At 26.4% G+C, this 27499-nt stretch overlaps 6 protein-coding genes across 12 annotated transcripts; 3 read left to right on the forward strand and 3 right to left on the reverse strand.

Annotated features, from left to right (window-relative positions):
• Positions 1-2264: 2264 nt before the first annotated feature.
• Haspin (haspin) lies at positions 2265-7631 on the forward strand. Of its 2 annotated transcripts, XM_072004950.1 has the most exons (10): positions 2269-2944; positions 3007-3229; positions 3351-5064; positions 5531-5791; positions 5860-6010; positions 6070-6243; positions 6325-6592; positions 6798-6950; positions 7042-7184; positions 7273-7631. In XM_072004950.1, the coding sequence occupies exons 1-10, from the start codon at positions 2715-2717 to the stop codon at positions 7517-7519; spliced, it is 3564 nt and encodes a 1187-aa protein (XP_071861051.1). In that variant the 5' UTR covers positions 2269-2714; the 3' UTR covers positions 7520-7631. The 2 variants fall into 2 exon arrangements, with proteins under 2 accessions (XP_071861058.1, XP_071861051.1); XM_072004957.1 differs by lacking the exon at positions 7273-7631 and having other exon boundaries at positions 2265-2944; positions 6798-6942; positions 7042-7180.
• LOC139988065 (uncharacterized) lies at positions 5489-11917 on the reverse strand. Of its 4 annotated transcripts, XM_072005031.1 has the most exons (12): positions 11707-11917; positions 11344-11563; positions 11008-11274; positions 10355-10817; positions 9591-10260; positions 9175-9522; positions 8893-9060; positions 8788-8832; positions 8643-8712; positions 8418-8571; positions 8272-8350; positions 5489-8194 (listed from the first exon to the last, which is right to left on the reverse strand). In XM_072005031.1, exons 1-12 carry the CDS (start codon positions 11896-11898, stop codon positions 8099-8101), a joined length of 2772 nt encoding a protein of 923 aa, XP_071861132.1. In that variant the 5' UTR covers positions 11899-11917; the 3' UTR covers positions 5489-8098. The 4 variants fall into 4 exon arrangements, with proteins under 4 accessions (XP_071861132.1, XP_071861125.1, XP_071861149.1 ...); XM_072005024.1 differs by having other exon boundaries at positions 8643-8832; XM_072005048.1 differs by lacking the exons at positions 8272-8350; positions 8418-8571 and having other exon boundaries at positions 11707-11915.
• A 401-nt stretch (positions 11918-12318) lies between these two features.
• Positions 12319-15685, reverse strand: LOC139988202 (uncharacterized). Of its 3 annotated transcripts, XM_072005322.1 has the most exons (10): positions 15091-15685; positions 14871-15023; positions 14482-14773; positions 14358-14410; positions 14200-14280; positions 13863-14132; positions 13690-13794; positions 13060-13128; positions 12833-12982; positions 12319-12758 (listed from the first exon to the last, which is right to left on the reverse strand). In XM_072005322.1, the coding sequence occupies exons 1-10, from the start codon at positions 15298-15300 to the stop codon at positions 12528-12530; spliced, it is 1614 nt and encodes a 537-aa protein (XP_071861423.1). In that variant the 5' UTR covers positions 15301-15685; the 3' UTR covers positions 12319-12527. The 3 variants fall into 3 exon arrangements, 2 of the variants coding, with proteins under 2 accessions (XP_071861423.1, XP_071861434.1); XR_011800059.1 differs by lacking the exon at positions 12319-12758 and having other exon boundaries at positions 13686-13794; XM_072005333.1 differs by lacking the exons at positions 12319-12758; positions 12833-12982 and having other exon boundaries at positions 13060-13588; positions 13686-13794.
• A 95-nt stretch (positions 15686-15780) lies between these two features.
• On the forward strand, positions 15781-17797 carry Tango2 (transport and golgi organization 2). Its single transcript, XM_072005571.1, has 4 exons — positions 15781-16491; positions 16639-16888; positions 17109-17327; positions 17395-17797. The coding sequence occupies exons 1-4, from the start codon at positions 16350-16352 to the stop codon at positions 17606-17608; spliced, it is 825 nt and encodes a 274-aa protein (XP_071861672.1). The 5' UTR covers positions 15781-16349; the 3' UTR covers positions 17609-17797.
• On the reverse strand, positions 16847-24095 carry Fancd2. Its single transcript, XM_072004853.1, has 16 exons — positions 23860-24095; positions 23446-23799; positions 23015-23288; positions 22567-22926; positions 22125-22485; positions 21616-22049; positions 20835-20926; positions 20586-20760; positions 20264-20521; positions 19848-20181; positions 19405-19720; positions 19111-19317; positions 18670-18967; positions 18378-18595; positions 18066-18274; positions 16847-17987 (listed from the first exon to the last, which is right to left on the reverse strand). The coding sequence occupies exons 1-16, from the start codon at positions 24017-24019 to the stop codon at positions 17862-17864; spliced, it is 4176 nt and encodes a 1391-aa protein (XP_071860954.1). The 5' UTR covers positions 24020-24095; the 3' UTR covers positions 16847-17861.
• Positions 24096-24349: 254 nt separating this feature from the next.
• Car (vacuolar protein sorting-associated protein 33A) lies at positions 24350-27062 on the forward strand. The gene is made up of 8 exons (XM_072005282.1): positions 24350-24561; positions 24787-24983; positions 25069-25553; positions 25675-25795; positions 25854-26014; positions 26105-26650; positions 26724-26846; positions 26943-27062. The coding sequence occupies exons 1-8, from the start codon at positions 24457-24459 to the stop codon at positions 27029-27031; spliced, it is 1827 nt and encodes a 608-aa protein (XP_071861383.1). The 5' UTR covers positions 24350-24456; the 3' UTR covers positions 27032-27062.
• Positions 27063-27499: the final 437 nt, after the last annotated feature.

Consider the following 27499-nt stretch of genomic DNA (forward strand, 5'->3'; position numbering starts at 1 on the left):
TCCATGATAAACACTATGTTAACTCTGACTTCGTAGGCATACTGGTACATTAATTCTTGTGCAAGTCTGTTCAAATTAATTATTGGTACCATTATCTTGCACGTACTATGTCGTTCCTTCTTCTATCCTTCACAGCTGGGCATTCCAGGAATCCGGTGACACGCCTCAGATTTCTTCTATTTTTATTGGCGCAAATAGCGCACCTAGGCTCCTTGGTGCACTGATTAATGGTATGGTCCTTATCACCACACTGCCTATACAGCTCTTTACCTGGACTCAACGCCGTACACCTGGCAGCATTATGTCCCAATATGTGACATCTATAACATCCCACTATGTTGAAATCCTAGCCGCCGCTATTGTCAGCTATGTTTTAATTCTAATCGGCCCGTCGCTGGGTACGGTGTTTGCCGGCAGCACCACTACCGCCTGCTGCGTTCCCCATGGCGTCATCCTTAAGGACTTCATCTGTATACATTACTCCACTTTAATGTCTAATTCCATTGCTATATCCTGGATTAGTTCTTTCCTTGTAGCTATCGGGTCTATATTTTTCATTTCGAGTGTTTCTCTGTTAACCAGAGGAACTATCTTCGTACCCTGTCGCATAGCTTTCTTGAGGCTGTCAGCGACTTCGTCCACCGTTACTTTACTGGTGAGCTCAATCAGGATATGTCCGGCTTTAGTCTTCCTCACTGCTGTCGTCTCCTTAAGGGCGCTCTTCACCTCGGCCTCCCTGTAGGAGTCAATCCAATTGGTGCCCTGACCAACCTTAACGAGGATCGCCTCTCTCCATCTTCTCGGCGTCCTTTCTCTAGCTACTCTTACCTGAGTCCTGCCATTAAGCCCCTCTCTGCCCGTCGAGCTCTCTATTCGGCTTCGGACTTTCCTTCGTCCCTCGACGCACGTCCATTCAGATTCCTCGTCTCTTAACATTTCCGCGTACGCCATCTCGTCCAGCCTCCTAGGTTTTTTGCTACAGTTTGTCTTTTTCTCGTCCAAGGGGGATATCCTTTACGCTTAGCCGACTGATCAAACTCAGCCTGGCTTGCCACCGATACCCTTCGCTGACTGATCTCATTCTGCGTCGCGACCGTTTGTAGAACATCTACTGTCATGCCGTTCGCCATCCGTCTCTGCGTTAGAGTCGATCCACTCCCTCACTTTCTTAATCTCCTGCGCGTTATTTATATTAACATAATTAATCATAATTTTTAACATAAACAACTTTCATCGTTTGCCGACTAGTTCAAACGAACCCAGGCACTGTAATACGATCGGCCGGTGTGCCTATTAAACGAGGTGGGCGAACTCTTTGAAAGAGTAATTACCGTCTGTCTGGGGGCCCACATGTCAGAGCGGATGCCCGGTTGGCACAAAAGCTAGTACGGCTTCTGGCGAGGCCGCTCAACGGTACATGCGGTAAATCGTGTGCGAGCCGTGTCGGGGGTTATGGTTTCTCGGGGCGAGGTGGCGTTGGCGGTCTCGTTGGACATTGTCAACGAGTTCAACACCATACTCTGTGATATTTTTTCTTTAATTTTTCTTTATTAAACGTTTTTATTTGCTTCTACAAATCGATAATTGCATAAGAATTGGAGCCCAAGTGTTGCAATAATGGAGATATAGAAATAATTCTATTTCTTGAAACTGGAAATCTTAAATTTATCGTACCTATCGTAGAAAAGGGCAATGCAAGTGAAAGAGAACGAGGGATTAAGAATTGAAGCGATCGACAAATATTTAAAAACCCGCGATAAATTAAGATCTTTAACTCAAAACTCAAATTTTCTTATGTTTGATTTTTCATCAATAAAAATATATGACCTCATATGCAAGGCCGTCTCAACAAACACCATCGTATGTACTAAGGAAAAAAAATATGTGATTCCATGTGACGATGAAAAAATATTCACGCTAGTACAATTGACATGCCAAATATTGAGGATTAATGTTAAATCTAAATGGTGTACGGAAAAATATTAAAATTATTTGCGTCCGATGCTATTAATTTCATCATTCCACTGATTCATTGTCGTTTCTCTAAAGGAGATATAATAAACAATTAATTTCTCTTTTTTAGGCAACATACAATCAGTTTCACTATTGCACGACTTTGTCATTTTCATACTTGTCTATTTCGGATAGAAAAGTAGACATGAGCTTTTTCGTAGAATCGTACAATTAAATAGGTAAATGTAGCGTGGAACTTAATAGATTCTTGTCAATGCTAGTGTGTAACTAAACAGATCCTTAACTTTGAGCTTATATACATAGGTTCTTGTATATGCTAAACTGCAACCAAACAGGGCAAATCTCTAATTTTATAGGTTCTTGCACATGCTAGCTTTATTTAATCTCAGCACTTGACCGCATGGTGCAGCACTAATCCGGAAACAAGCAGAATCATAAGCGTGAGCACTCTCGTTTCTTCTTCTCTGTTAGTGCCATAACATTGATACACCATCTTTAATTTTAAAAAACGCGCTTTCTGTACTATAATAAAACCGTAAAATGATTTGGTTTTCATTTCACTGTAGTATTTTATTTACTTTGATTTTGAGATGTTAAATCTTTCGGAGTATATGATATTGTTTAGTAGGTAATATCATCTGATATATTTTTATTATGGAAATGTGAAATTTCTGTGTTTTTTAAACGAAAAGAAGAAAAACTGATTTTACGTAGAAATAAATTATAAAAAAGTGTTCAAAATGAATCAACGAGTCAACAAATGTATTCGAACCTATGAAAGAAAAAAATTTAAAGAAGCTGTAGTTCCAGTACCAAAAATGGTTATTTCGTCTTCAGATAATATGAAGAGCAGAAATCGTGTTTTATTAAATGATAATTCAAATATAATTGAAGAGAAAGATGCTGATAATGATTCTATGTATAATGATCCTTTTGAGACAACATTTGATAGATTAATTAAAAATGCAAGGTACGAAATTTTGTTATTGCTTTATTATATTACAATTATTAATAGAATTGTTTGTTTAATAGAATTCTACCACCTATGCCAAAGGCACATAATGATACAACACTACTAACTAGTTCAGATAGTAAATCTGAAATAAACGATCACCAATCTTCATTGTATAAAACATTAAATTTTGACACAGAACCAGTTTTTAAAACAACACGCAGAAAGATAAAAGAGCATATTACAAAGAAAACAATATCTAAGAAAAATGTATCTGTGTTAAAAGATAATGGAGAATCTAAAGTAGGTTTGATATTATAAAGTATATTTACATAATGTTGAATTTACATTAAAATTACATTATAAGTTAATATATACACATATTAAAAGTATTAGTAATAAATATCCATATATTATTGAATAGGTACAAGAAGACATATCTCATAAAAAGTATAAATTGCGTAAAACGAGAAATAACAGTAAAATGCCATTTAAATACTCATATATCAAACAATCTAAAAAAAATTATAATAAAAAATATTTTGTAAAAAACAGTGAAAAAGCTTGTAATATACAAAGTGATAAATCTTGTAACAGTGTAGAGATAAAACCATGTTTTATTAATTTAGACAGATCTGCTGTATCAAAATGGAATAGTAAGTTACATACAATAGAAAATAATTTACTAAAAGAAAATGATCAATTATTAGACCAACATTCAATTAGTGGAATCAGTATTGATAATTTAAAACATGAAGCAAAAATAAAACATTGTACTATTAAACTAGAACAATTAGGAACAAATCCATATATAGCACCACTTGATCTTAGAAAAAAATGCGAAAATGTATTCAGTAGTACACCTAATGGTAAACCTGTTAGATCAAATGCTCATTTAATATCTTTATCACCAATTCCAGTTAAATATTTTGAAAAGTTGAAGGATTCCACAATGTTGTCAAGCAACATCTCATTTAATGAAAATAATGAAATTTTATTAAAATCTAAACTAATAAGTGATGATTTGTATAAAGAAACAAATATAATAAAAAAATATAAAGATGAACATAAGTCATCTAGTTATTTAGCAAACACATCTAATTTTAGTAAGTATAATTTCGATCAATTTGAAAATATAGATAAAAAAGATATAGATTCATTGATTAAACTTAGTTATAGCGAGAATTGTGATCAGAAAGAATTTTTAACAAAAAGAGATTCAGTTCAAAATGTTCCAAGAAATAGAATTGAAAAAAATAATATATCAAATAAATCAGTATTAACAGAAGAATTAATTTCAAATGTAAAAATAGACAAACATATCTTAAGATTCTCTAATGATGCAAATATGTCACGTTCTTTATTTGATGATACCAATGGAAGTATTCAAACTCCATTAGGCAATGATATTGGAGTGAATGATGTAGTAAAAATATCTATTAATAATTTAGTGACAAATGAAAAAAGTACTGTATTAAATAATGAGAGGCACTCTGATTTTGTTAAATTAAATAAAACATCTACTGCAAATATAAATACTGATAAAAAAGTAACATTCGATAAGTCACAGGAAGAATTACCTGCAACTTCAGTCCCGATTAAATTGACGAAATCAGATTCATCATCTGATGATAAAAACAATGATATAGCAAATGTAGATGGAAAAATTCTGTCAAGCAGAGACAGCGTATTAAGTATAAACCATTCTTCTGTAGACAGTAGTATAAAATGTGGTGAATCTCATGTAGTTTTGAAGCAATTGCAAGATTCCATTAGAGTTACAAAAAGAAAAAAATATACTAAATGGGATCTTGATTTAGTTAATATTACAGAAGATTGTGATAATAGTACAGAACTGAAGAAAAAACAGATACATTTAGAAAAGACAAACACTGAAAGAGAAATGATATTATCACGAAAGGAATTATCAGTTTTAGAAAATATAACAGAGGAATGTACTAATAATGTTCATAGAGTAGTTGGAGAACCTGTTTATTTAAAACCAGGCAAATCTTGGATAAGATCTTTGTCAATTTTGCATAATTTGCAAACTGAATTTAATCTGGATAAATTATCTGTTGGCAAAGGTAAAAAATGGAGATATAGTGTTCAGGATATTTTAAATATGCAAACACAAGGTAATTATGTAATGATTAAAAAGACATTTTTTATACATTTTGTAACTAAAACTTTTTAATTTAATAGATTATACATTATATTGATTTTGTTATAATGTTAGCAGAGAAAATTTAATGTAATACATATGTATTCATGCAAACATTTGAATGTTGTGTCTTTATTTGACAAAACAAAATATTACTGTAAAATTCATTAACCTGAAATATTAATATTTTATGTTTTTTATGATATAATATACATGGTTTATTTCATATTTTATACTTTTTATATAATTTTTATTTTTTAAGTATCCATTACTTTAAAATAAGTTTTCATTCTAAAAATGCTTTTCTATTTAAAAAATGGATAAAATATACATTATTTTGTAAATATGTTGTAAATGGGTAGGTCTTAAAAGTGTAATATAAATAACAATTTTCTAAATATATATTATAATGAAATTAATTTAATTTTTCATATATGCAGGAATTATACAAAGCTGCATAAAAAAGAATGATAGTAATACAAAATTACGAACAACTAATGAGGTAATTAATAAATCAAAATATGAATTGATTAATAACAAAGGTAAAACTTGTGATTCCACCAATCTCACACGTGTTTCAAAAAGGATATCAGTTCGTGTAGTTCCAATTCATGAAACAGTAAAATCTATTGAAGATGCATCATTTCTTGAAGTCTATGGTATTGTTCCTGTTAAGAGTCAGAGATTTACATTATTAAATAGTAAGTCATATCATTAAATTTAATTTTTAATAAAGCTTTTATCATTATATTCATATATCTGCATACAGATCCTCAAAAATCTTCTATATGTAACATTCAAAATAATGACAGTGATATCCAAGTTACTGAAGAGCATGTAGTTTCAACAGCCAGAGAAGTTATTTTACAGAGATGTTTACAAAAAGATTATATACCATTTACAACATACTTTTCTGATTCGTAAGTATATGTATATATAATGAAATTGTTAGAGAATAGTAATATAATAATTTGTTTAGATACCTGGAACACTGTCGAAAAATTGGAGAAGGTGTATATGGTGAAGTTTTTCTTTATGAACAAGAAAATAAAAAATCTGTTATAAAGATTATTCCTATAGAAGGTAGTGATTGTGTCAATGGAGAACCACAAAAGAAATTTCATGAGATATTATCAGAAATTGTAATTGCAATGTAATTATAATTACAATTTGTTAGTTATAATGAATATTAAAATTTATTATGATACTAATCTTTTAATAAAAATAATTTTAGAGAATTACACAATTTAAGATTCAACACCAGGTACAATACTGATGGATTTGTAGAAGTAAAAGATATTAAATGTATAAAAGGAAAATATCCAGAAAGACTTATAGAATTGTGGAATATCTATGATGAAGAGAAACATTCTGATAATGATTGTCCATCAATGTTTAATGATGATCAATTATACATTGTTCTCGAACTTGGACATGGAGGTCAAGATTTAGAAGCGTTTGTATTTAATACTGCAGAAGAAGCTCATATTTTATTTATACAGGTTGTTATTATAATGTGCCTAATATTATAAGAATTTTAAGTATATTAACATTCATTTCTAAGTTTCATTGTCATATATCAATTATTGTGTCTTTTTTTTATTTTTAAATATATATAACTAATCTCATATGATAATTAAACTAGGAAGTCAACTTACATTTAATTTTTCATCAACCTGAATAATTATATTTAATATTTTTGAATAGGCTGCATTAGCATTAGCAGTTGCAGAAAAGGCTATTGAATTCGAACACAGAGACTTACATTGGGGAAATATATTAATATCATCGGCAAATGAAGATTATGTACATTATAAGATTGGGCAAAAAAACATTGAACTAATTAGTAAAGGTGTGAAGGTATACACAGAAGACCATTTTCAATTCTAGCTAATTGTGAGATTTCTCTTTTTAAATTAAATTGAAAAACATATTGAATTTCTGGTTTTAGGTGTCTATTATAGATTTCACCCTTTCAAGAGTCAAGTATCAAGGATGTAGTGTATTTAATGACCTCGCATCAGATCCTACACTGTTTACAGCTCAAGGCGAATATCAATTTGAAATATATCGTTTGATGAGGGATAAAGTTAAGTAAGTCTTTAAGTATATTAATTTCCATATATTAATTTTTATTATTCACTTATTAAATTGCGTATTTATTGTTTGCGCATTATTTTAGGAACAATTGGCAAGCATTTGAACCCTATACAAATATTTTATGGCTGCATTATACTTTAGATAAAATGATCACAGCAGTTAGATATAAAAAGAAAAACTTAAAAATTCATAAAAATGGTATAACAAAACTTAAAGAACTAGAAAACGAAATTTTGACATATAACAGTGCCTTTGACTTTGTAACAAATTGTGATAAAATTGTTAATTTATTACGTATTAATTCGAAATCCGAAGTAACTTCTGTATAACAAAGAAAAATATAGAAGTTGCAAAATGTAAAATATGAGTAGCAATATAAATTTTTTAATATTTGTATATTAATAAATATTAGAAAAATATGTGTTTAATATTATATTAAATGTATATTTTTATTGTTTTTATATGTTTGTAACATGTCCTTCAAAGAATAAATCTTTATTGTAGTATTTAAATATTCTTTACATATAATTTAATTTCAAATTAAAAAATATATTTGTTTATAAAAAGATACAATGTTCTTTTTAAATCATTTGTTCTATATAAATTAAATTTTTATTACAAATAATGAGATTTTATATTTTTTATAAAAATTTATTGCAATTACTTCTCATTTGAATGTTAAATATTTAGTTTTATATGTGTTTATATGTTTGTTACGTGTTTAGCTTAAATGTATATCATTAATTACGTAATTTATAAGATATTAAATTACAGTAAAGAAGTCATTACAATGTTAAAATTCAGAATAAACATCTTATAAAAAACCTTTACAAATTTATTATTTAAGTAAAAGAACGAATATTTTTTTTTTAAATTAAAGAAATTTATCTTGAAAGACTTCAATAATATTAATCCGTAGGAAATGTTGTAGTATATTCATATATATTGCTCAATTTATGGTATGCACTACACTGATTAATAAAATTCCATCTTTGTTGATCAAACTGAAAATAAAAGTATGTATTAGAATAAAATAAATATAACTAAAAAGAAAAACACAAATTTAAAAAAATAAATATACAGTGATATCTTTTTCAATTTGTTTGTTTTTCTTAGATTTGTTTTCTAATTCTGGAGATTTTTCTTCGCCATTGTGGTACCTATAACATAATTTTTATGGTACAGTTTAATGATATTTAATGCAGGGTGATATATTTAACAATTTACCCAAAGTTATGTCCCAAATTTGATTTATAATCTTGTGTTTGTGAAGTTCGATACTTTTGAGTATCATCCAAAAATGGCATAAATTGCCATTGATTTTGTATGTGTGAATTTCTTTCTTTTGAAATTGATGATATTATTCTTTTGTACATTGATTCTTTAAATTAAAATGAATATATCAATGGAACTATGTTATTTATTACTTATTTTAAATATTATTTGTATTACCTTCTTCATGTATATTTGTGGGTAGAAATTGGAATTTTTTCTCCACTTCATTTAGTGTTGCATAAAATTCCTGTTGAGCATTATCATATAAACATTGATTTTCGTTTTCCATATGAATTACATCAGAGCTGTTGTTTATAATTACAGTTATCTGTTCATGTAGTTCCATTAATTCTTTCATATTCAATGACTAAAAGCATGTAATTATCCTCAATTAAATGTTTCATTACATGAATGTGCAGTTACATACTAATAACCAATTTTCTGAGTCAAATATTTTTTCACTCTTCATATCATCTTCAAATTGTTTTTGCAAAATTTCAACGTTTGCTTTGTGCCTTTCACAAACTGCATTTAAACTACTGTCATAGTTTTTTTTCATTAATATGATTTTGTCTTGATATTCTTCCATCTGAGACTATGTAACATTGTAAAAGTATTAAAGTAAAAGTATCATCTAATATAAAATAGTTGAGCATAATGTAGTAATAGAAATAATATACTTGCTATAATAATATTAAGTAATAGCTACTTTAAGGATAGCACGAAGCTCAGCATTTTCTTGTACTAAATGTTTAATAATTTCTTTAGAATGTTTTATTTCACAATCTCTATTCATTATTTCATTTTGGTTTTCATCATGTTCACTTTTCGAATGTTCCATCTTATACCTCATCAATAAATTATTTGGAGAATTGGATCGCTCAAATGTTATACAATTATTTTCAGGCACTTCTTTTATATTTACGTTATTCGACAATTGTACATCGATTTTTTCTATTTCACTTTCTTTTACTTCTCGTTTTTGATTTTTATGCTCTAGTTTGAAATTTTTTATTCTATTATTTACAGTTAACTCTATTATTTCATCTTGCTGAATCTAAAAATAAAATAGATATATTAATACATAGTTAATAAGAAATAAAATATATCTCAAAAACTACTAACTATGTACTGATCATGTAATTTTTTAATAAATTTATTATTCGATGAATCTTTTTCTAAATTAGATAGATTTTGAAGACTTAATAGCCTTTCATATATTTGATTGGAAAGAGTATATAATTTTCTTTTTAGATTTTCTTCCATTACTTCATTATGCAGTCTAATTAATAATTCAGAGTTTTCATTTTTCCAATATTCAACATTTTTTTCTAATATTTCATTTTCATGTAGATATATGTCTAAGCTATTATCAAGTTTTTTGTTACTATTTTGATCATTTATAAGTTGTGTTCTTAAATTACTGAGTTCAACTTTTAATTTTTTTTCATATTTATCCAATTTTGCAAGATCCTCTTGCATTGTATATATAATATTAATTTTATCATTTTGTTCAGTTAGGGATACAATTATTAGATTCATTTCTGTAAATTTATGTTCAACATCTTTCAGCTTTTCATTTAATAATATATTTTCATCTTCCAATTTTATAATTTCATGATGTTTTTGTTCCATTGCATTTTTGTATTCACCAATTTTTTGTGACAAAATATTATTACTTGCATCAATTTTATTTTTCAAGGTAGTTATAGCTTCTTCTTTTGTGGAAATGATCATATTGGATTGAATAATATTCTTTTCTAATTCATAATTTTCAAATTGTAAATCACTCAATCTGCAAAAGATGTTAGTAATTAAAAGATGATATAAAATAATAATTAATATTATAAAAAAATATTTCATTTTTATAAAACAAATAGAAGCATTACCTTTTCTCTATTTCTTTAATCTTATTTTCTAAAGTAGTCTTTAGGTTTTTAGTTTCAAGAAGTTCACGAACTTGCTCTGATAAATTTTTAATTTGTTTAGTTTTTATTGTTAATTGTTTCTTACTCTCTTGACATTCTTTTGATAATCTATTTCTTATATTTTTTAAATTCTTGTTTTCTTTTTTTAATGCATTACAATCTTTATTATATATAAATAATTCACTTTTAAGTATCTCAAGTTGTTGTTCTAACTTCAATACATGATCGTCCTTTTTATTAAGTGCTGTAGTTATTTTTGATAGTTGTTCTTTAATTTTTATATTTTCTTCATTTAAACTAATACCTTCTTCTCTTTGCTGTTGCACTACTTCTTTCAATTGAACTATTTCTAAGTTTTTTCTTTTTAATTCCTTCTGTTGTTCTTCTATTGTTTCAGTTATCTGTATGTGTTGATCTCCAGCACCTTAACATAATTTTTCGTGTAAAAAAAGCAATACTGTATATATAATTAATATTTATTATAATCGTGGAAGGAATTAATCATTTAGAAATACTGGTATTAGTAAATAATTAAAATACTACAAATATATAATTTTATACATAAAATATAACTGAAATTATAATACAATGGAATTTAAACATTTAAAAATTACCTTGGAGAGCTGTATTTATTTTATTGATACAAGATTTCAAATGTATTTCGATCGCTTTACTAATTTTTTCATCATATAAATAAATTTCCTCTGTATGTAATATTTCATTTAATAACTGATACAAAATGTTTTCAATAAATTCATTTATCTTATTTTGTACGTGCAATAAATCATTAGGAAGCTGTTTAATACAAGAATCATATTTTTTATTTTCTTTTTTATGCTGATTATATAATTCAGAAATTAGTTGTTTCTTCAAAGTTATATCTAGCAAAAAAATTAATATGCTGATATACATATACACGTGTAAAAACGCAAACCAAAAGTTTAAATTACCTTGAGAAACATTGATAGCTGATTGTGTATCTTTCAGAATTTCATAAAAATAATAAGTTTGTTTAATCATGACAGGGCGTTCAATTTCTACATATATTTGTAACTTTTGTGTAAGAGAACGTAATTTAATTAAAAAATGTGTAAAATATTCAATTATTTCCTTTTCTATATTATCTATGACATCTTTTCTACTTAATTTAATGGTATAATTGTGATATTCCTATTAAATGTCATTATTTGTTTTCAACAAATTATAATATGGCATTAAAATAAAATTATAATGTTAAATTAAAATTAAATTAAAATAATATAATAGGTTGTTATTTTTTTTAAGTAAAAGATTGGGTCAATGAAATGTATTACCTTTTGAAGTCCACAAGAATCTAAATTATTTGCTATTTCACTTAATAAATTTTTATTATTAGCTGCATTAGAAATATCAAATTCTATTTCATTTGAATTAGTCATATCTTGCTTTACATTGAATGCAACTACACTGTCTTCAACTATATATACAAAATATTTACATATATATACGTATGTATAATTATACATAATTAACAATATTATATAAATCATATAATATTGATTTCACTTATAATATAGAAAATGTGTGATATATGACTCATATATATATATATATATAAGTATATAATGCACTATATATTATTATGTATGTTTTAAATAACAGTATTACTTGTATTTTTTGAATCCACTTCAGAATCACAAGAAAGTTTTTTACAAATCATATATTTTAAATTTTGATCAGAGAAAGTTTCTAATTTATCATTTTCCATATAATGCTTTAGATCTCCAATTTGTTGTAAGAGATTTTGACTTTCTATTTTATAACTTTGAAATCTTGTTATAATGATGTTTATATTATACAGTATATTATTTGCTTCTTCACCAATATCCAAGCTACATTTTGAACAATTACAAATTTCTTCACAAACGCCATTAAGCTCTTCCAAATTATTTAGGACATATTTTAACTTATTGAAAAAATCACTAATTTCTTGTTTCATAGAAACCAATTGCTCTTTATATTGAGCAATTTTAATGTCTTTATCCTGAATTTCAGTTTTTAAAACTTCTAACATATTCTTTGTCTCCATCTAACGTAATTGACATTATAATTATTCATAATCATGTAAATGTATATAATTTTGTGAATAAAGTATTTAATAAATATAATAAAAATAGTGTACTTGTTCATTATATGGAATAGACAGTTCTTTGATCACTTTTAACAGTTGATTTAGCTTTTCTTCTTGATTTGTTAATATACAATTCTGTTCATAATTTTGTTTTTTAAGTTCGTCTCTTTCTTCTAAGACATTCTTTAATTGATCTAGTATTATATTATATTTTTCTGCTTTTTCTACTAGTTGTTCCATTTCTTGTATCTTTTTCTGCAATACAGTAAGAATATATAATTTTTTATTTGAAAATTAATCCTTGATATTAGATATGTGTGATAACTAACTAAGAGTAACTCTTTTTCTAATCGTAATGTTGTTGTTTCTTTGACATACAATTGAAGTTTTTCAATTTCTTCAGAATATAAATAACAACTTTCACATTTGTCATTTAAATCTTGTTTGAGTTGTTCCATTAAATATTTATAACTATAGAGCTACAAAAAGGAAAGATAAAATTTTCAAAGTGGAATAATATAAAGATAATATATAAAATAATATATAAACATATTACCTTCTTTTTCAAATCCTCTACTTCACAATTACGTTCATGATCCAATTTATATAATTTCTCATGCAACATCTGTATAATTATTATCAAGTATTATTACTGGCACTAGTGAGATGCGGATTGATGGAGAGGTGGAATATCTATTGGTAAGAGAGTGAAAGAAAGAAATGTAACCTTTGTGGGGACAAATATGGAAATTTAGAGCACATGAAAAAAGAGTGGAATTAGAAAGCAAGTTTGGTATAGGCGAGATAGCCAACAAAAGAGGAAAAGATAGGGTTGTTAACTTGGTGAGGAAATTGGGAAAGAAAAAAAGAAAAGAGTGAAGAGGTAAGTAAAAATTTGTGCAATAGATAACAGAAAATAGACATATAATAATAATTAATAATTAAATAGATGATAGAAAGTAAATATGTGATAGAGTAAAATAAAATTGTGCGTCTGAGTGAGTGGATGTGTGTATAAATGAATAAGTGAGAACGCAAGGAAACAGGGAAAATAATTGTGAACCAAATTCTTTTTGACCAGGAGACTGAAAATGAACTACTACTATTATTAGACATTAATTGACTTCAATTTTGTCATACAACATACTTTAGTATTATTCTACAAAATTGTATTTTATATACTTGCTTTGAGATTTCCTTGTTGAGTATATATGCAACTTTCTTTTTCTTTTAGTAAAACCTCCAAATGTTTATTCATATCATGTAATTCTTCTAACTCAGCATCTCTTACCTAGAAATTAAATACAATTGTATAAATTATAATATAGCTATATAAATTATTAAGTTGATATATCATACGCAGAGTTCATTTTTCAAAACAATAATTTCAGAATCTTTCTGGATGATAATCCCTTTATGAACGCTATTATGTAGATCAAAATCAGATTCTGTCCCCATTTCAGTGTCAAACTCTGTTAGACTTTCAATATCTTGTGAACTATTACTGCAAGAAGCATCACATTCAAAACTTTGTTCCTTGTGATTATTTGTATGTGAACTATTTTTGTCTAGATCTGCACTGTTATCTTCATTACTGAATTTTGATGTGAATGACGTTTGTGACATTGCCTAGATAGAATAATATTTATATAAAAATATATTGTTTAAATGACAAAAAGCACAATTATTTTCATACAGATATTGTTATAATTTTGTTTAGATATTTATCAACTTCATCATCAATTTGTATTTCTATATCATGTGTTTCTGTGTTTACCTGTAAGTAAATATTACATTTATTTAAATAATTTTAATTATAGTACTAATAGATTGATTATGATATAATGATACTACTTGTACAGCTACATCAATATATTCTATCCAAGATGCTGTGTTTTTATTGTAATCTACAAAATTAAGGTACAAATAAGAATTTAGAAAATAAAAAATTTTTAAATACTTTTTTGTATCATTTTACCTGCAGAAGGAAGTGATCTTACAGTAGACCTACATGATGGTATTAAATTATAATTTTTCAAAGATGGATCAAACATAGTTAAAGAATAAGAATATAATTGATTATATTGGTTTGTTATAGCTGATACATTTCTCGTGTTAGACTGTGAATTTCTTTTACAAGGTTTATGGATTGATAACAAATTTGACTGAATTATAGGACTTGATTTACTGATATTGAAAAATGCACCTTTTAGAACTCCAGTTGTATAATTGTTTTTCTGTGGTAATTCTTTTATTTTTGAAATGTTATCCTAAAAAATAATATGACATTATTAAGTTACTTTTAACTTTAATTTTAAGTTATTATGTAAAAGAGTAATATACAAAGTAAATTGTTTAAAAACTTACTAAATTTTGTAACTGTTCTTCTTGTTTAGTGGTAAGTTTAAGAGTTTTATATTTTTTAAGTTCTTTTTTAACTATCTGAAGTTCATTTTGTGATTTCGGATTGAGTTGAATAATATTATCAATAATTACATTAAATGGTATTATTTTTCCCATCTGCAAGAAAATACATAGTGAGAATGTTTTTCTTTGATACGAATATTTTGTTTAATTGAATACATACTGATGAATCATGTTCATTAAGTTCACGAAAGTAACGTGAATTTTCTAAAGAATTTGGACTCCATGCTCTGATATCTGAACAAGAATCATGTAATTTTAATCGACCTTCTAGACGTTTCTTCGGTAAAACATAGTCACCATACATCAAAGGTGATCCTGAGTTATGTTTACTAGCTAAGAAAATTCGAGGTCCATGTTCTACATAAGACATATTTGCTTTTTTTCTTTTTGCTCAAAAAATCAGTAACATTAATTATTATTACTGTTAACGGATCTGAATGTAAAATTCTTTTTAAAAATATAATGTAATATAAAATAAATTGTATTATTTATTTGATTGTTTTTATTTATCTACTATAGTAACTATTAAGAAACAAAATGCAAAGTAACATAAATGGTGATCAATAAAACCTATGTAGTTATATAATAAAATATTTCATTTTGTAAGCTGACATCAGAGTTACTAATAGGTAATATTAATAAACATCTTTCGGTTTTATCAATGTTATAAAATAGACATACATCTGCTTAGACTTTTAAAGTGCAGAAATTATTATTACATAGTACAGTTTTTCTTCGAAATAAGCAACTAATTTCTGACTCGAAATAAGTAATCCGCTATCCCCTCTTCTTTATTTGAACTTGTCGACAGAATGAAAGATCAGCGAAGGAGTAAGAGGTTTGTGAAAGCGAGGAGCCATAAATTTTTGTGGTTGAATGAACAATGACAGCGTTTAGTAAAAGATTAATACAATATATATAATGCTTTCTCACTTTAGTATTAGCGATCCTGACGTCTTATATGTTATTCGGCCAATCACTTTTTGATTTGCCACTATGTCAAACCTCTCGCTCGTTTTCCGTGCTCTTCTTTGTCCCATTCAAGAACAAAATCAAACAGAATAGCATATTTGACTCTTAATACGCAATTAATCTGACCCGAGTGTGTTGTTTATTTAGAGGCAAAACTGTATATAAATATAATTAAAATTATGAGCATTACTTTACCTTTTTCATAATTTTACCTTTTATTTCAAAAAATTACATTTATAGATTGTAAAATGTAATTTCATGCTTCATGTAAATGTATGTTGATATCTTACTAGCTTATTTTCAGTTATCAATAAACAGAACGTTATCTTAATTTATGATTAAAAAGTGTTTAATCTTATCAATGACATACAATAAAAGAGGTGTAAAACAAAAGCCTGTGATATAAGCAGATATTGTTCTGGAGTATTTAAGTAATTTGTTACAACTATGTGTATTTTATTTATTTATCGTAATCCTGATGCTGATTGTGAGTCATATCGATTGATTTTGGTCTCAAACCGAGATGAAGATTTTAAACGTCCAGCATCACCAGCTCATTATTGGGAACACCATCCATTATGTTTAGGAGGTAAGTTAAAGCTATGTACATTTGAAATTAATTACATGCTAAGTTTATATATATAGTAATATATATGTATATATTATACAAAATGTTTATCTTAATATATTATTGAATAATTAATTCCAAATTAGATTATAATTTATATTTTATTAGGTACTGATATGGAGCCTGGAAAAGAAGGTGGGACTTGGCTAGCAATGTCATTAACAGGAAAAGCTGGTGTTGTTTTAAATTTATCTGATGAAGCAAGTTCAACTAATATACCAAAACAAGGACGAGGATTTTTAGTGCCTAATTTTGTTACATCAAATGAATCTGCAGTTTCATATTTAGACAAATTATACAAGAAGAATAATGAAAATCAAATATATAATCCTTTTATTTTGGTTTTAATAGATTTACAGTATGTGAATAAATTTATAATATTTTTATAATCAAAAAAATCTTAATAATCAAAGTATAATATATATATATATATACATACTTAGTATATAAAATATATTATATACTTAAACAATATATATATTTATATAAATTTATATATATATATTTAAATAACATACATTTTCTTTAATTAATATATAAATTAATTAAAATTTTAATATATATTTTAATTCATTTAGGAATGCAGATGTTAAGTATTTGAGCAGTTCTCATAATTCAACAGGACCTAATTCAAGTCAAGATAATATCTTAGGTTTTGGTAATAGTGGTCTTGATATTCCATATAAAAAAGTTGAAGTAGGAAAAGAAATTTTCAAAAATATTGTTAAGGATATTAAGGTATCAAGACAAATGACTCTGATTGAAGAACTTCTGAAATTTTTGAAATCAAAAGAAAGGTATGCATAATTTTTTAAAAAATTATAGTTTATGTTGTTATTAACACATTATTCATTTAATTTCCAGATATTTGCCAGATCCTGAATTGCAAAAACGTTGTTCAAAAAGGTATAAGAAACTCAGCTCAATCTTTGTATCAGCTAATGGATATTGTACACGAACTCATTCTATTTTGTTGGTTAATGGAAACAATGAACTAACATTTGTTGAAGAAACACTTATGCCGAATTTAACATGGAAACGTCAAATATTTAGTAACAAATTAATACATAAAAATTGACAGTGATAATAAAAATAATTGTAAACGATATTTATATAGTTAATCTTTTACTTAATTAATAATTATATTATTAGTTTATAACATTTGATATAATGTTAAATGTAAATACATAATTCTTTGGACGTGTATAAAAGTACATGTACAAAGTACACAAAGAAGTATTATAATATAAATTTGTTATTATAAAAATATGTTGTTTTATGCTATTTAGGTTTAGTAGAGTTATTTTTTTAAATCTTCTGTGTAAAAAATATTATGACACATTATTTTCATCAACAAGGTCATCACTGGAATCGCTTTCTAATATATCTGACGATACATTAGTTGCATCATCAGCTATATTAGAATTTGGTATAGAACTTTCTTCTGATGATAAATTCTAAAAATGTCAATAAGTATATAAAATACAATTAAAACATGATACATTAAAAGATTATATATTTCAAAAAATACAAACCTGAGAAAAAATTTCTTGACCTTCTAAGTTTTTGTTAACAAGATTACCCATCCAAAAAGCAGTAGGACTATTGTTAAGAACTAACATTCCCTTTACACTGTATATTAATCTTTCTAATATAGATTTTGCTGCAGGAATATATTTTGATAATGTAAGATCTTTCTTTTCTGCACTATCACAACATATTGTATGTAAATATCGTGTGCCTCCTGAAACAAATTTTATGTATAATTTGTATTACTTTTTTGCTATTAATATCTTTTTAGCTATTTGTTACTTTATTCTATTTATTGGATAACTTAAAATTTATACCTTGCATCATCTTCAATATTTTTGTTACTTCTTCTGTTTGATATTTTAAATTATGTTCTAGAACTGGCATTCCAAGGTTTAAAAAAGATTTCAATAATATAGGCATATGTTTTAGGAATATCAATAAATTATTTTTTGTTGTTAATGTTTTACATATTTGAACTAACTTCTGCACGTTTTTCGCAACTTCATACCATACACCTATTCTTTTAGGATCTCTGATAAAAAACATGTAAACTTATAAAATATTCATTTCATGTAAAACAATTTTTATTAAGTACATGATACATACCTATCAGCCATTTGCAACGCTGTTTTTATACCATTAATTAAACCATCGAACATTTTTTTAAATAAAAAATGAAAGCTACTTCTTGATATGGAAGGTATTCTACTTAGTCTATCCTGTGGCTTCTCCAATTCTGAAGTTTCATCTGGTAACCAATCCAAAATTGAAGTTACTGTTTGTAATGGTAGCGATTCATTATTAATCCAACTATTTAACAATTCAATTACAGTTGATTTATATTGAGTACTGGAATGATTGTCTTCCGGCCACTGAAGGCATAAAAATCCAAATGCCATTTTTGCTAAAAAATGATAGCATCAATGGTTATTCTGAACACTATAATGATTAAATATGTTTTAGATATAAAATTAATATTTAATAAGTTATGAATTGCATAATACGCAATATATATTATGCATACATATTATACATAATATTCCTCACCATACTTTTCTTTATTTTCCTTAGTGTAAGATTCAGAATGTTTCATTAATGATTGACACACATTGATTAATGAAATTGATAATGATATTTGTGTAATAATATCGGATAAAGATTCAAAATATTTGCAACATTCTGTAACAAGTTCTTTGCACGATCTTAATGTAATATTGCTTTCATCAACTTGACTTGCTAAAATTCGTAAACCCTCTAAACAAATATGTACAAATTATTAAAATATATTATAAATTACAATATGATTATTATGTATAAATATACTATATATAAGAGTCATACCTCGTAATAATATATTATAAGTAACACTTTCAAATCCTTTCCAATTAAAAATTTTTGTTAGAAGACATAACAATAATCGAACAGCTTCTCTGCTTTGAGCTTCATTTTCTTCTCTCAAAATGTCTACAATATCTCGTAATTTTGCACAAATTTTTGGTAATAATTTAATTAAGTCCTTTACAAATTTTTCATTACTGTCATGCTCAAAGATTCCTAGGAGTTCTTTAACAATAAAACATACTTGTTTTATAGATATACTGCGTCCCACAGATTGTGTTGTATCCATGTCCATTTTTATATCTAATAGATGTACTATCTATGAAATATTATGCTAATTATAAAAATAAGTATAAGACAAACGTAAATAATATTTAATGTATATAAATATAAATAAAAAAGTGCTTTTCGCCAATACTAATTATTTAATATTAAAATGTATATACCGATGCATCGAATTTTCTAAAATATGTTGGATTTTTAGAACATATTAAAGAACCCAATTCCCAGTCTTTAATTTCATTTATACTAATAGATTTTTCTTTGAACTTCTTTTTCTCTTTTTTTCCTTTTTTTCCAACTTTTTTATCTATTCTTACAAATGGCGGTAAAGGAAACTGATGAAAATAACATGGAGGTGGTTGATATTTTGTGTCACACAAAGAGAACAATGTGCTCAATTCACTTTGTAAATCTATCAAATTGTCTAATCGTTGTAATACTTGCTTCTGTAACAAAGAATCTTTTTGTGTAACAAAACCACTAATCACTTCACGAAACCTACAAAAAAATAAAAATTTTGTAGTCCATTTATTTAAAATTAATACTATATTTCTATTTACTTATTTAATTTTTAACTTACCAATTAATGCAACATATTATTAAATCGATTACTGAATTTTCTGCTATATCAAAATCTTTTGGCATTAATATTGCACATCCTAAAAGAGAATCTATAGCATCTAGATTTTCATTTTCACTAAGTTTAATACAACAAGTTCTGAGAAGTTTGAAAGAAATTGGTACAATTGCTCCATATTTTTTGTCTTCAAAAGTTAAGATGCAATTTTCTGGCTCATCTTCAGCTTTATTCAATCCAAATTTAGGAATTAAATTTCCTCTAAATATACATAAGATTATAAGGTAAATGAATATTATATTAAAGATTATAAAATATTATATACCTATAACTTGACTTATCAATCATATTTGTAATAACAAATTCTTCTTCAATATAATCTGTGAGTCTTTTTATAAATTCTGTATTAATATTTTGAGTTTGTAAAATGATGCAAGTCAATTGATCATAAAACAAAGCTTGTGATCGTGAACATTTCTTCACATTATTTAATACTGTCTCTATAAAATTAAGAAGTCTTAGTATCTTTATGACTTAGATGTAAAATTTTATAATGGTAGTTCATAGTGTTTACCAAATAAATTATATGCTGCATCAGACTTCTCTGTCTTTTGCATTAAATGTTTTATTGCCATTACTGCTCCTAAAACACCTTTGCATTTTGTGCTAAAATATAATTATTTAAAAATAAAATCAGTATCAGAAAATAATGTTTTTCTTCTCACTAAAAGCATTCTGCACATTACTTAGAATATCTTGGAAAAAGAATAACCAATTTGGAACTTACTGTCAAAGCAAAATTTTTATAAATTATGTATTCATTGATTCTAGAGATATTAGAAGCATTATTCAATATTTGACGAAAGAATTAGAAACAAGGAAATAAATGCAAATTCACTTTGTAATAATAATAACGTACACTAAATTGGAGAAACAATTATTATAAAAGTAAAATGGGATACACTACGAGTCATTTGGAGAACGTAGCAGCAAATGCAGACTACATATTAAGATAAGATAGTTCAGCCAAAGCCATACGATTATATGCAGATGATCACAAAACTAAAATTTTGTAACTCATGGTTTTGGGACTATGGTACCTATTTTATTTCTTTCTAAGATCATAAGATTAGTTATACAAAAGACATTGAAAGAATCTGCTTTAAACCACCGAACTTTGAACTCTAAAACTCTGAAATCATAGGTAGTATTAGATTATTTCAAGATCATAAGATCAATCGAAATTTATTCCAATATTAAGGAACTCGAAAAACGAGTTTCGGAATCATACTTTGACAACAGATTTCAGAATTGGTGATTTTTTTCATGTTGTTTTTCGTAATGTTAATACATACAATGGTTTAAAATTAGATAGTTGTTTTTGCAGTAGTATGAATAAGTCATCACGTAGTGAATCAGCTATAACATTAGAGCTTGTACATAAATGTTGCAATAAGTCATTCAATGTACCAACTTCTTTTAAATTCAAGTTATCCATTTTCTCAAGTAAAATGCGAAGATGATTGCAATGTGGCGTTAGACATTGTCTGTCTTCTTCTTTTTCTACCATTTTACACAGAAACGCCAGACTATTTTTAACTGTTTGATTGCAATCACCCATAAGGAATATAATTCTTTCTAGAATCTCTCGTTGTTTGAACGCATTCTCTTTGTGACATTTAAATTGTAAACGTAACCAATCAATAGAGAAGTCAATAAATACACGTTCATCTGTTTTTAATAAATTGCTAGATATTTGTAAAGCAATAGGTTGCAGTTCTTGCACAACCTATAAAAAAATATCTTAATTACATTAAAATTTTAACAAAGACAATATCTTAACATTGTATTATGCTGTACGAACTTGTTTATAATCACTATATAATAAATTTAATAAGCTTGTTCTATAAAACCCAGATCGTATATGTTGTTTAAATATAGCTTCAATAATTTTTCTCTTCACTTCTGTTGTTAAAGATATAAGAAGCAAAAGAATGATATCTAATGGTTTTGGATCTTTAGTAATATCTTTTATAACTGTTATAGTTGCATTTACTATATTTTTTGAAAGAAGCATACTCATTTTTATTGTATTCACAATATTTAATTGACTTTGATAACACTCTTCAATCTTTTCTCCAACAAGAGGTTGTATATCAGTATTGCGTAATATCTTTAATGTCTTTTCAAAAATTTCTGTATTTGTACAATCTTCTAAAACAAATCTGTAGAAGAATGAGAAAATAGATAAAAATTATACATGTAATTGTATTTCCATACTGTACTTTCTGACTAATAAAACATACTTTATAATAGCTGATATTGCATTTACTTTAACATTTGTTTTCAACAAATTTAATGTTTTTTCCTTATATTCATCTAAATATTCTTTTCCAAGATTTAAGTTGCCCATACAATGTAATATTAAATTTATTAATTCAGAATTATCTTCTAGAATTTTATTCAAAATTTCAGCAATAGCTTGATGTTGTTTGTCAGATATAATGTCAGGTAAAAGCATAATTAATTCACTCTGAAACCATAAAGGACATGATTCTAGAAGTTGTTCTAAATTGTTGACCAAAGCATCAGAATTAATTACAACATCCAAGAAGCGAAATTGTTGCAATAATGGAAGAGCCCAAGATACTGATTCAATGGAATCACTAAAAAAATATGTTTAAAAGAATTATAAAAATATATTCAAAAATTGTGGAAAACTATAAGAAACTATTATAACAATAGAAAACATACGCTATAAGTATAGCTTCATTGAGTTTAGACAAAAGACTGCTATATATTTCTGGATATAGTTCTGAAACTTGTAACAGAATTTTTATAAGAGAAGAACTATGTAACACATTTGACACTTCACCATCAATAAGTAATTCCATATCACTTAAAGCATTTTTTAAATTTTCTTCATTTTCAAAATATTTTTCCATTCGGGTAATTAACTCATCTTTTTTATATTTTTTTGAATTTAGTAATTCTTTCATTTTCCTTTGTACCATTATGACATCTTTACCTATAAATGAATACAATGTATTTATATTATAACATTAATCAAATATACTTTTAAATATACTATGTACTATACTATCAAATATACTTTAAAATTTATATACAACAATATACAAAATATTCATCATATAATTTAAGCTTTAGATAATTAATATACTTACAAAGTACATGTGGAACAACTGGATTTATCTTAATGCCTGAGTCATGTAAAAACTCAAGAAATTTACACTTTGCAATAGAAACCGCATTAACATTTCTCTCTGTAATTATTGATAAATTTGATGAACTTCTGCGATTACTATTTTCACATTTATCTGATATAATGTCAGAATCATCTCGTTTTTTCTTTAAAACTGTAGATTCTGCCAAAGGGAAACCTAAATCATCGTCACTGTTATAGTTTGACGAAGTAAGACTTGACAATTTGCGTTTACGTGATAATGATTCTTCATTTCTTACTTCTACCTTACGTGATTTACTTGAAAAAATATCCTCATCTGACAATTTGTTTTGACCTATAAATATTTTATTTAATAATTTTCTTTAATTTCGAAATATTTCATCAATGAGCTTACTTTGAGTTGAGAAGACCTTTCCGGCTAATAACGTACTATTATTTCTTGGCAACTGTTCAATTAAAGATTTAGTTTGAGATATGTCACTTCTTGAAGATGTTGGACTTCCTATTAAATTTTTATGTAAACCGCCTCTAAATTTTAATTTTCTTTTATCCATGATTAAGTGATTATACTTTTGCGTACGATCATATGTAATATCTTTTCGCGCTATGGTATAAAGAGGTAGTATGAAAATTAAATGTGTATATGCACACTATCAAATTGAAAATAACTACATACTTCGAGTTTTCCTTATAAGAAATTTGATAATTAATAAACTACACTATTACAATGGAAATCGTTAAAATGTACAAATATATAGAAATCAAAATATTATACTTTTATATAAAATATCTTTATATATTTTTAAATGAGATATTCTAAAATAATAGTGGTAACACTGATAACAAAATTTATAGTAAGATTAATATACAAATTTACGAATGTATATACATACGTACATATAGAGAAGGGAGGAGAGCAGTATTTAAGATACAAAAGTGACAGAAGGCGGTGTACGTTTAACAGTTGTGTGCAAATTGTAGGATTAAAGATATGTCATCGGCACATTTATCGACAGGACGTCTAAATGTGGGAATTATTCAAGTACAAGTCAGGAAACAGTTACTCTGTTTGCTTGAAAAGTGTGATGGCACAAAGGTATTAACAATAACCTTTCCAATCTTTCACCATTTATTAATATGTATTGCTATTGTTAGATAATATGTGTTGTTACTAGTTTAATAAATAAAGTCAATTAACTTATTTTTATTCATAGTTTACCTTAAAGTACAATTAAAGTATAATTATTTATCATATATGTTTTGTTTACATTATCAGTAAACATATTGTGTTAGAAATATTTTGACTTGTATTTTATAATAGGCAATTATATGGGATCAATCTCTTGAAGGACCAATTGGTCTTGTTGCAAAATATAATTTGCTTGAAGAACATGATGTTGTTAAAATGTATCCTTTATGTGGTGGAAGTTTGACAATACCACCAAATATTGTTAATATAATATTTATAACTAGACCTCAGTTAGGACTTATGGATTTAATCGCTGAAAATGTTCATGGGTATGTGTAAAATAAGAAATATTTGTTTTAAATTTAATTTTCAATAAGATAATATTATGAAGCTTACATAATAACAAATTTGTAGAGAAGAGGGGAAAAGACCACGCAAAGAATTTCATTTGTTCTTTGTACCAAGAAAAAGTCTTCTTTGTCAAAAAAAGCTTCAGAATCGTGGTGTATTTGGTAGCTTCACATTGATAGAAGAATTTAAATGCGACTTATTTCCTTTTGATAATGATCTTCTTTCCATGGAGCTTAGTAGTTCATTTAAGGAATTTCATCTAGAAAATGATCCCACTTGTTTGTATCAAGTTGCACAAGCTATTCAAGGTTTACAACGATTATATGGAAAAATTCCAAAAGTTACTGGAAGAGGACCTGCTGCTAGCAAAGTATGGGAATTATTAGAAAGATTAAATAGAGAAGAAGAGGATAATAAAACAACATCAGTTCAGTCATCTACTATAGAACATTTATTATTATTAGATCGCTCTGTAGATTTACTTTCACCTCTAGTTACGCAATTAACGTATGAGGGATTAATAGATGAAATTTTTGGGATAAAATATAGTTGAGTATTTTTTTACTTTCTTTTCAACTTCAATTTAGTTTATCTTTTATAACAAAATATCTTATAAGCAATTTTATTATAATTTTTTATTTTTAGTTTATTAAAATATTATAATTTCAGATACTGTACAGTTGCCAGCAAGAAGATTTCATGATTCTCAAGATTCTCCAACAACAATGACTCTTAATGAAAAAGAACAAATTATACTAAATTCTGGAGAAGAATTATTTGCAGAAATCAGGTGAGTATTTTTATATTTTAATATGATTTCATATTTTACAGAGCCTTTATAATTATAGGGACAAAAATTTTAATGGAGTTGGACCTATCCTTAGTAAAAAAGCTAAAGTTATTTCATCACAGTTTGATGAAAGACATGGAGATAAAAGTGTGCAAGAAATTAAACAATTTATAGCACGATTACCACATATGTTGGCTACTAAGCAATCATTAGCAAAACGTAAGTTTTTTTTAATTCTATTTAATAATATTAATTGTCATTAATTATAGTATGATTTATTTTGTATACTTATTTTTATTTCGTTGTTAGATACAACAATAGCTGAAATGATAAAAGAAGTAACAGATTCTAGTAATTTTTTAGAATCATTGCAAGTAGAGCAAGAATTGTTGAATTGTATTGACACAGATAAACCAAATACTTTTATAGAAGATATGATAATACAACAACAACCACTTTTAAAAGTTTTACGTCTTCTTTGTATACAATCCTTAACAAATTCTGGACTCAAGCCAAAGTTATTGGACTATTATAAGAGAGAAATAATACAAACATACGGATATCATAATTTACCAACTATATTAAACTTAGAAAAAGCCGGATTATTAAAACAACAACAATCTGCGCGTCAGTATGCAGTTTTACGAAAAGCACTACGTCTTACTGTTGAAGATGAAAGTGAAATTACACCGAAGGATATTAGTTATGTTCATTCTATATATGCACCACTAAGTGTTCGATTGACAGAGCAGCTTGTACAACCAAATGGTTGGCAAGGTTTAAATGATGTAATGGGATTATTACCTGGTCCTACTATTAGTAGCTCACCATATAACATACTGTCATCTGGGAGAAGTAAGGAATATATGTAAAAAAAATATAATTTCAATTATATCGTAGGTGATATAGATATAAATTAAATTTTTAGGAAATTCTATTACTAGCGAAGACTTTAATTCAGAACCACCAAAATTAGTAATGGTTTTCTTTATTGGAGGATGTACATTTGCAGAAATTTCTGCGCTGAGATTTCTATCTCAGCAAGAAGATTGTAAGTAATACAATAAATCTATTATATTATTGAAATTTTACAATTGATTTTCTGTTTGTATGTATGATATATTTGGAGAAAAATTTCTATTTTCAGTAAACGTAGAATTTGTTGTCTGCACTACAAAACTAATAAATGGAAACACATTTTTAATGTCATTAATGGAAAACCTAGAAAGTACATAATCTAATAAAATTGAATGTTATTTTATGCGTACACATTGCTGACTGCAAAATAATTATACATATTTTTTTAAAAATATGTGTAAATTCTTTTTTCTAATAAGCATATTCATTAAAAAAGTAGAGTAATACGTGTACAGATATGATAAAATTATTAATTTATACCTTCAGAAGTCTTTTATAAGCATTTCTTTGCAATATTCACATGTATCAAATTATATGTATAGTTAAAAAAAATCACTTTTGTATCATATGTATAAGTTTGATATAATTGTATATAATATCAATATGTATATACATAAATAGCAGTAACTAACCTTGTATTACACGTTAGACTAAGTTAAATTTTTACAGCATAAGCCAAATTTTAAAAAATGAAGCTTTTATAAGTTATTCGTAAAATTTTAAATATATATATATAAAATAAAATTATATACATATTTATACAATAGTTATGATTATTTTGATAAC

Source organism: Bombus fervidus, chromosome 1, assembly GCF_041682495.2.
Source record: "Bombus fervidus isolate BK054 chromosome 1, iyBomFerv1, whole genome shotgun sequence".
Taxonomy (NCBI): domain Eukaryota; kingdom Metazoa; phylum Arthropoda; class Insecta; order Hymenoptera; family Apidae; genus Bombus; species Bombus fervidus.